Consider the following 9,767-nt stretch of genomic DNA (forward strand, 5'->3'; position numbering starts at 1 on the left):
AACAGACTGGACTATACAGATCTAATGTGTAGTGGTAAGATAGTGTGGAAGGTTTGTAGGTACAACAGACTGGACTATACAGATCTAATGTGTAGTGGTAAGATAGTGTGGAAGGTTTGTAGGTACAACAGACTGGACTATACAGATCTAATGTGTAGTGGTAAGATAGTGTGGAAGGTTTGTAGGTACAACAGACTGGACTATACAGATCTAATGTGTAGTGGTAAGATAGTGTGGAAGGTTTGTAGGTACAACAGACTGGACTATACAGATCTAATGTGTAGTGGTAAGATAGTGTGGAAGGTTTGTAGGTACAACAGACTGGACTATACAGATCTAATGTGTAGTGGTAAGATAGTGTGGAAGGTTTGTAGGTACAACAGACTGGACTATACAGATCTAATGTGTAGTGGTAAGATAGTGTGGAAGGTTTGTAGGTACAACAGACTGGACTATACAGATCTAATGTGTAGTGGTAAGATAGTGTGGAAGGTTTGTAGGTACAACAGACTGGACTATACAGATCTAATGTGTAGTGGTAAGATAGTGTGGAAGGTTTGTAAGTACAACAGACTGGACTATACAGATCTAATGTGTAGTGGTAAGAAAGTGTGGTAGGTTGATAGAAACAATGGACCATGGACTATCCAAGTCTAATTATTTGTCTGGATTGGATTACAAAATTGTTATAAAGCGTTTTGTTTCGTTTGCTGTATCCAGTATCCAGGTAGGTTTATGGTAGTAAGTTGAGTTTTAGTGGTCATAATAATGGTTACTACTGGGTTTAAGTTTAATTGATGACATCAGTGGAGTAAACCTTAACACCAACTTAATTGATGACATCAGTGGAGACCTTAACACCCACTTAATTGATGACATCAGTGGAGTAAACCTTAACACCCACTTAATTGATGACATCAGTGGAGTAAACCTTAACACCCACTTAATTGATGACATCAGTGGAGACCTTAACACCCACTTAATTGATGACATCAGTGGAGTAAACCTTATCACCCACTTAATTGATGACATCAGTGGAGTAAACCTTATCACCCACTTAATTGATGACATCAGTGGAGTAAACCTTAACACCCACTTAATTGATGACATCAGTGGAGTAAACCTTATCACCCACTTAATTGATGACATCAGTGGAGTAAACCTTAACACCCACTTAATTGATGACATCAGTGGAGTAAACCTTATCACCCACTTAATTGATGACATCAGTGGAGTAAACCTTAACACCCACTTAATTGATGACATCAGTGGAGTAAACCTTATCACCCACTTAATTGATGACATCAGTGGAGTAAACCTTAACACCCACTTAATTGATGACATCAGTGGAGTAAACCTTATCACCCACTTAATTGATGACATCAGTGGAGTAAACCTTAACACCCACTTAATTGATGACATCAGTGGAGTAAACCTTATCACCCACTTAATTGATGACATCAGTGGAGTAAACCTTAACACCCACTTAATTGATGACATCAGTGGAGTAAACCTTATCACCCACTTAATTGATGACATCAGTGGAGTAAACCTTAACACCCACTTAATTGATGACATCAGTGGAGTAAACCTTAACACTCACTAAATTGATGACATCAGTCCTAGTGGAGTAAACCTTATCACCCACTTAATTGATGACATCAGTGGAGTAAACCTTAACACCCACTTAATTGATGACATCAGTGGAGTAAACCGTATCACCCACTTTATTGATGACATCAGTGGAGTAAACCTTAACACTCACTAAATTGATGACATCAGTACTAGTGGAGTAAACCTTATCACCCACTTAATTGATGACACTTGAGTATGTAGTGATTAAATCCCCCGTCCTTTATTTAACTGTAAGAGATATATGTTTGTGTAGTCGCTGATATAAATCATGTGTATAGGGTTATAACTGGTTTAGACTGTAGTGAGGGACATTACTTACTGGGTGTGTAATTTACTGTACTCTTATCTCTAGGCCTAAACCTATAAATCTACCTTAGGGGTCACGGGGTACAGGACAATGTCTTTGTGACAAACTCCAAGCATCTCAAATTATCATTGACAGGCTACTCTTTGTAGTGTGACATTACTAAAGCTGATTTACTGATAGTGTATGTCAAGTTCTTTGTAACAGTTTTTATATCTTTATTATTTCATATTTATTAAGAATGAATGTATATATGTCCTGAAAAGTAGTCGACATTTTTTGGTTTTAAGCGATGTCATATATGTTTTAAATCTCATTTGTATAATGCATAATTCACTGAAATTACTACTTTTTGAGATGTGAAAAGAAAAGTTTTGGAATGTTAGTGGTATAACTGCTAAGGATTCTCCAGGGCCGTTTCTTATCTTATAGTATAATTGTGAAATAACCACTTTTCCACTGGTCACAATATAACTGTGAAATGGATGTTTTGATAAGGGTTCCTTTGAGTATGTCTTCAACGTTTTATTTTTAACTGAGTGCACATTTACATGTGCAGTCAACGGATCAACTGGAAATAGTTACAAATAAAACTCTACGTTTGCTGAAGATGTACAGTGGAGGATTAAGTTGTTAAATAGATATGTTAATGATCTCATATCAAAGCACACCAAGTCCTCAAGTACTTAAGTTAACAGCTAAAGATAGAGAGTGCAACTCAATTTATCCTAAGACCTGCTTAGTTTACCAGTTTGTAGGAGTGAAGTGATTAAAGTATTACATTCCACCAACTCCAAGTGCTGATACAGTAAACCAGGCCTATTCTCTACAAATCATGCTGTTGATGTAAAATATGTCACTCTATTATCCGACCGGAAATTATTTCCGGTTTTATTTAATGTGTTTGCTAATAAATGACGTTCCTTTGAAGTGGAGAGAGCTTGGGTACTTTAGTATGTTATCAATGGGGGGGATTTCTCCTCCAGGAGACAACACATGTATTGTGTCTGGTCGTGTAGCGGACTGGGAAAACCCAGACTGTTGGGGTAAACTTGATTCTGTCTAGCCTGGTGGCCTCTACCATTAAATAGGCATTTATATGGGATATGTTTATGATGTGACACATGCTTTCATTTTCAATGGGGAAAAAAATCTGTCTGAAAAATATTATAATTACACATGCAACAAAATTGTATTAAATGTTAAAATCATTTATAATGCCTGGGTTGTATTTTAATATAGTTAAAATGTGGAATCATTCTATCAATAAACACATTACTTGGGTACTGTAGGGTTGTTCATAAATATCTAGATATCTCATCATTCTAAATATCGCAAACATTAGTTTCTCTGAGTGTCTTATCTAGATATATCATCATTCTAAATATCACAAACATTAGTTACTCTCTGAGTTTCATCCAACAGATGGCCAAAACTTTTAAGCTTGATTGATTAGATGACCAAAACACTTACATATTTTGTAAGTTTGAATTCCTACTGACTCAATGACAGTGTTTGCACTTTTGTCTCTCACTACATGCATGCAAAATGTTAATTATACTGATTTAATACTGTAAGTGCATGATGTCAATAAACATTTTTTTTCTGAAATTTGAAATAATATAGTTATAAAGTAACTCAGTTTGGTTAACAGCAAAGAAATAAAAATTGTGATAGTTTCAAGGAAAAGTTAATATTGAACTACTATTCAGAAGGCTTCCAAAAGATTTCCTAAAAAAACCTAGTCTGGTGGTAGTTTTTATTCCCCAAAAAATAAATGTGATGTGGTAACTTTGGTATGCCTACACATATTGTTACCGATGAGACAGCACACACACAGCAGTGACTCGCAGTGACACAGGGGTCACATTTCTGGAATGATTGACAGCACTTGTGAAACTGTCTGACCCAGAGGTCACATTGCAGGTCAGATTGGGTGATTTATTTTACGTACTAGGGTGAAAGTATGGAGTGTAGATTACAGTATTTACATATATCACCACATAACTGATTCTCCGGAAATGACCAAGGCTTCACTAAATTCCTTCAGGAGTACCTCCAAGGCTGCCAGAAATATATCAATTAATGTTCATTTTTTTTCATCGATATAGTTGTTATGTATTCTGTACATTAAAAAATCTGCAGCTCACACCACACTTTATTTTCTAGAAAAAACCCCAATTATAATCTGCAGCTGTCTGCACATTTTTTTCTTACATTTTTTTTCTCTATATAAGATGAATGTAACAAACACATGTAATGCACCTTTAAACTTTGGTAACAGATACAGTATACCAAAAACTGAATTACACCGCAATATACAGCATTACACTGCAGTATACAGTAATATACAGCAATATACAGTAATATACAGCAATATACAGTAAATTACAGCAATATACAGTAATATACAGCAATATACAGTATAACACTGCAATATACAGTAATATACAGCAATATACAGTATAACACTGCAGTATACAGTAATATACAGTAATATACAGCAATATACAGAATAACACTGCAATATACAGTAATAAACAGCAATATACAGTAATATACAGCAATATACAGTATAACACTGGAATATACAGCATTACACTGCAGTACAAAGTAATGTACAGCAATATACTGCAGTATACAGCAATATACAGCATAGCAATGCAATATACAGTAATATACAGAATAACACTGCGATATACAGTAATAAACAGCATTACACTTCAGTATACAGCAATATACAGCATTACACTACAGTATACAGTAATAAACAGCAATATACATTAATATACAGCAATATACAGAATAACACTGCGATATACAGTAATAAACAGCATTACACTTCAGTATACAGCAATATACAGTAAATTACAGCAATATACAGTAATATACGGCAATATACAGTATAACACTATAGTATACAATAATATACAGCAATATACAGAATAACACTGCGATATACAGTAATAAACAGCAATAGACAGTAATATACAGCAATCTACAGTATAACACTGCAATGTACAGCATTACACTGCAGTATACCGTAATATACAGCAATATACAGAATAACACTGCAATATACAGAAATAAAGAGCAATATACAGTAATATACGGCAATATACAGTATAACACTATAGTATACAATAATATACAGCAATATACAGCAAAACACTGCAATATAGAGTATAACACTGCAATGTACAGCATTACACTGCAGTACAAAGTAATGTACAGCAATATACTGCAGTATACAGCAATATCCAGTAATATACAGCAATATGCAGAATAACACTGCAATATACAGAAATAAAGAGCAATATACAGTAATATACAGCAATATGCAGAATAACACTGCAATATACAGTATAACACTGCAATATACAGCATTATGCAGCAATATACAGCATTATACAGCAATATACAGCATTATACAGCAATATACAGCTGTTTCATTTTTCTGGGACTCATCAGTGATCACTGATGCTAGGGAATAGATGTTCCCACATTTATTTTGCTAACAAAAACATGTTTATTATTTATATATTATACAAATAATATTTTGTATATATATATATATATATGTATTAAGTCTGCAGCTGTTTGCACCCAAAAAAGAAATACACTATATATATACACATTGTATTCACATACTGGTACATTAAATGTATGTGTTTTTGGATGTGAAATGAGAAAACTTTCTAATTCTGTTTCCAAAGTCAGAAGCTTGTCTATTATCAGGTCTGCCTTATTACTCATCATTTTTTGATGTTATTAGCCAAGCTTGTATTCCGTTTTAATCAAGTTAGATAGTATCAAGGAATTCCTAAATGTTGTCTCCCTGAAGCCCCTGCTATAGACAGCAGTAACATGTGTGAGAGATGAGATTTTACCAGGGTCAGGAATGCTGTATACAAATCAGGATTTTATCATACCAGCTCGAAACCACAAAAATCTGTTTGTTCAAACCTCAGGGGATGATTCATACCTGATTGAAAATATTCCTTGGGACCTTGTTCCCCCCCACCCCACCCCTTTCACCACCACCACGATTACCAACTCCCCAGGGTCTCCTCCAATCTATAATTACCCCCATCCTCAGTACCCTCTCCCCTTTATATACCTCAAGGTCCTCTCCAATCTATAATTACCTCCATCCTCAGTACCCTCTCCCCTTTCACCACCTCAAGGTCCTCTCCAATCTATAATTACCCCTCAGTACCCTCTCCCCTTTATATACCTCAAGGTCCTCTCCAATCTATAATTACCCCTTAGTACCCTCTCCCCTTTATATACCTCAAGGTCCTCTCCAATCTATAATTACCCCTCAGTACCCTCTCCCCTTTATATACCTCAAGGTCCTCTCCAATCTGTCAGCTCTTCAACAAGTCAATACAAATGTCATCTCTATATAGCATCATTTTGAAAGTGTAATTATTTGAGGAATGATGGATCTAAAATGTCCTAAATGTACCACGCTGTACATGTATATTCCTATACTTTCTATGTAATGAATTAAAGTAGATGACATAACCTGACGTCAGCACTAGTTTGAAATGTCTATGTTGATTGATTAAGTAGATTCTTTTGAAGGGATTGAAAATAATTACTGAAAATGCTGCCATTCATTTATGCACATGCAGAACAACTCCATTGACCTTAATGATTGGCTGTTTACATTATTGTGTCATGGTCTAGTTAACTCGTGTGATAAGGATGGGTTAAGAGGTTTGTTCTACCCCACACTTAGTGAGGGGGTACAGTATATAGTAAGGAAATCACTTTGTGTACAAGATATCTCATGAATTTCTCAACTCATTTAATTCATATTTACACCAGAGTGTAGTAATAAAGGTGTCTACACTTCACTAGATTTGAACGTCTGTACGTCAACAATTGCTTTAAACGACTTCTTCTTAACCACTGATTAGAATTTAACTAAATTTGACTGGAAGCATCTACAAATAGTTGGGCTGACGCCCCAGGGGGCTGAGAGGCGGGGCCAAAAGGGGGCAATCTTCTCTGGAGCTAAGAGATGGATATCAACCATATTTGACTGGAAGCATCCCTAGGTGTTGGGGATTCAAAATTGTACAAATGGTGGGGCTGACCCCCCAGAAGGCTGAGGGGCGGGGCCAAAAGGGGTTAATTTGGCTATATTGCTTTAAGTGACTTCTTCTGTAGAACTGTGCTATGGATATCGACCATATTTGGTCGGAAGCATTCATGGGAGGCAGGGATTCAAAATTGTAGAAAATTTGGGGCTGACCCCCCAGGCTATTAGGACTGGAGCCAAAAAAAGTTTATTACTTGGAAATGGTTGAGATCCCCTCTGTATAACCATATATACCATTGCTGAGTATAAAGAGAAGAATGCACAGTTGCTTCCCTAGGGTCTGGCCCCCCCCTTGGAGACATAGTCCCTGGGTCATAACTTTGAAACAGTTGAGATCCCCTCCCCAAAACTATACATACAAATGCTGGGCATAAAGAGACGAATGCAGTCATGATATTAGAATAGACCCTGGGGTGTGACCGAACCCCTAGGGAACTAGTTTCTTAGTCACATCTTGAGATCCCCACCCTATAACCATACATAAAATTGCTGGGCATGAAAAATCTAATACAGATATGCTACAAGGATTGGCCTTGGGGTCTGGCATATTCCCTTGGATCTCATTAGGAGAATATTTTGCCATGATTGCTTAGATTTCCAGGTGAGTGATACAGGCCCCCTGGGCCTGTTGTATGGGTCAAGGTTAAAGGGTCAAAGGTCAGTCAAAGATTACACTTAACAACTTTTGAAGTAAATAGCTTGTGTACAATATATCTCAAAACCCCACAACAGATTTAGTTCATATTTACACCATCATTTAGTAATATTGTGTTCTACACCTGATTAGTTTTTGGTGGTAATCGGTCAGGGTAAAAGGGTTAAAGGTCATGGCCAAATTCAGGTGGAGAGGGGGGGTATATATGTATATATATGAGCCTCCGCTCACTTTGAACTTCTGGCCTGCAGGGAAATGTGAGCTTGTAAGTATACCAGGTCACAACATTTGGTATCTGTCAATATTCAATTTTTCATACAGATCAGTTGAAAAGATTTGGAAAAAATGGAACATTCTTTTGGGCCAAAAGGATTCAATTTTGTATAATCAAAGGATATGTCTTGCTCGACCTGCCTCCACTCTCCCCTTCATCCTTGATAAATGTTTTGGTATGAAACTTCCCTGAGCTAAAGCTTCAACATTGTATAAATGAAGGGTGTGGGGTCCCCTTAGGGGCAGAAGAGTGGGGCCTTATGGGTAAAAGTAAAAGTGAATATTTACTTCTAGAGTACTGACAGACAGATTTTAACCTAATTTGGTACAGAGCATTCCTTGATCAAGGGAATTTAATGTTGTTTAAATGAGGGGGGTGTTCTCCCTGATGGTGAAGGAGCGGGGCCAAGTAGGCTAAACCTTTAAAAGACGGTACCTAAACAAATGATAAAAAGATTAGAACTTTATTATTTGATACAAAGCATTCCAGGATAAAAGGGATTCAAGGTATCAAGGGTGTCGCTAATTTTTGGTCTTGTTCAAAAGTTTAGATTAACATATTTGTCCTTTAATTTGATGATATGCATTCAACTTTTTTTTAATAAGCCCCATGAAGACAATGTCAACTTTTGGTATTCGAATAGTTCTCTCATAATCCTGAATAATAAAATAATTCTCTCATAATCCTGAATAATGAATAATTCTCTCGTAATCCTGAATAATAAAATAATTCTCTCATAATCCTGATTAATGAATAATTCTCTCATAATCCTGAATAAGTTCTGTTAGTCTTTGCATTGATTCGAAACCGAAGATGGTCATCCTGTAGTCCCATATCTTTAGGTCACTCATTTTACTTCAACTTTTGAATAATTAAATTCTGTATGGAATATTTGAAAGAGAAACATAATCTCGATGACCTTGATATGACTGAATGTCATCAAATCTGATGTTTTCCTGCTTTGTACGGGACTATGATAAATACGAATATTAGCATCATATACATGTATACCGAGCTAAAATCTGTGATCTGACAAAGTTATAAAAGAGTCAGTATTGACGGATCTGTTTCAGGCGGCCAACTTTGACTTTTACGACGCCCTGGAGAAGGTTTGTTGTGAAGAACTGGAGCATATTGAAATGCCGGTATTCCAACCCAGTACCACAGAAGTACGAGCCGGTCAGCTCCTCACTACGCCCGACAGTAAAACTGTAAACAAGGACACCGGAGTAAAGCAGGACATCAGCTCTGGACTGACCAACCTTAGTCTGGCTCTCAGTCTAGGTAGGCAACTGTTACATTGTTAATGGTCAGCTGTGGACTAACCAATCTTAGTCTGGCTCTCATTCTAGGTAGGAAACTGTTACATCATTAATGGTCAGCTGTGGACTGACCAACCTTAGTCTGGCTCTCAGTCTAGGTAGGAAGCTTTTACATTGTTAATGGTCAGCTGTGGACTGACCAATCTTAGTCTGGCTCTCAGTCTAGGTAGGAAACTGTTACATCGTTTATGGTCAGCTGTGGACTGACCAACCTTAGTCTGGCTCTCATTCTAGGTAGGAAGCTTTTACATTGTTAATGGTCAGCTCTGGACTGACCAACCTTAGTCTGGCTCTCAGTCTAGGTAGGAAGCTTTTACATTGTTAGCTCACCTGGCCCGAGGGCCAAGTGAGCTTATGGCATGGTGCGTGGTCTGTCGTCCGTCCGTTCGTCCGTCGTCAACATTTTACTTTAAACAACCTCTTTTCAGTAACCATAAGGCCTAGGGTGATGATATTTGGCCAGA

General features: G+C 36.9%; 1 protein-coding gene across 1 annotated transcript in view; it reads left to right on the forward strand.

The window, feature by feature from the left end:
• Nucleotides 1-9,767, forward strand: part of LOC110445871 (protein smg8-like) — a 67,254-nt gene that overhangs the window by 33,172 nt on the left and 24,315 nt on the right. Inside the window, exon 15 of the mRNA XM_021490698.1 lies at nucleotides 9,055-9,265. Coding sequence (XP_021346373.1) covers nucleotides 9,055-9,265 — 211 coding nt within the window. The remainder of the gene's footprint in view (nucleotides 1-9,054; nucleotides 9,266-9,767) is intronic.

Source organism: Mizuhopecten yessoensis, unplaced genomic scaffold (assembly GCF_002113885.1).
Source record: "Mizuhopecten yessoensis strain PY_sf001 unplaced genomic scaffold, ASM211388v2 scaffold2399, whole genome shotgun sequence".
Taxonomy (NCBI): Eukaryota; Metazoa; Mollusca; class Bivalvia; order Pectinida; family Pectinidae; genus Mizuhopecten; species Mizuhopecten yessoensis.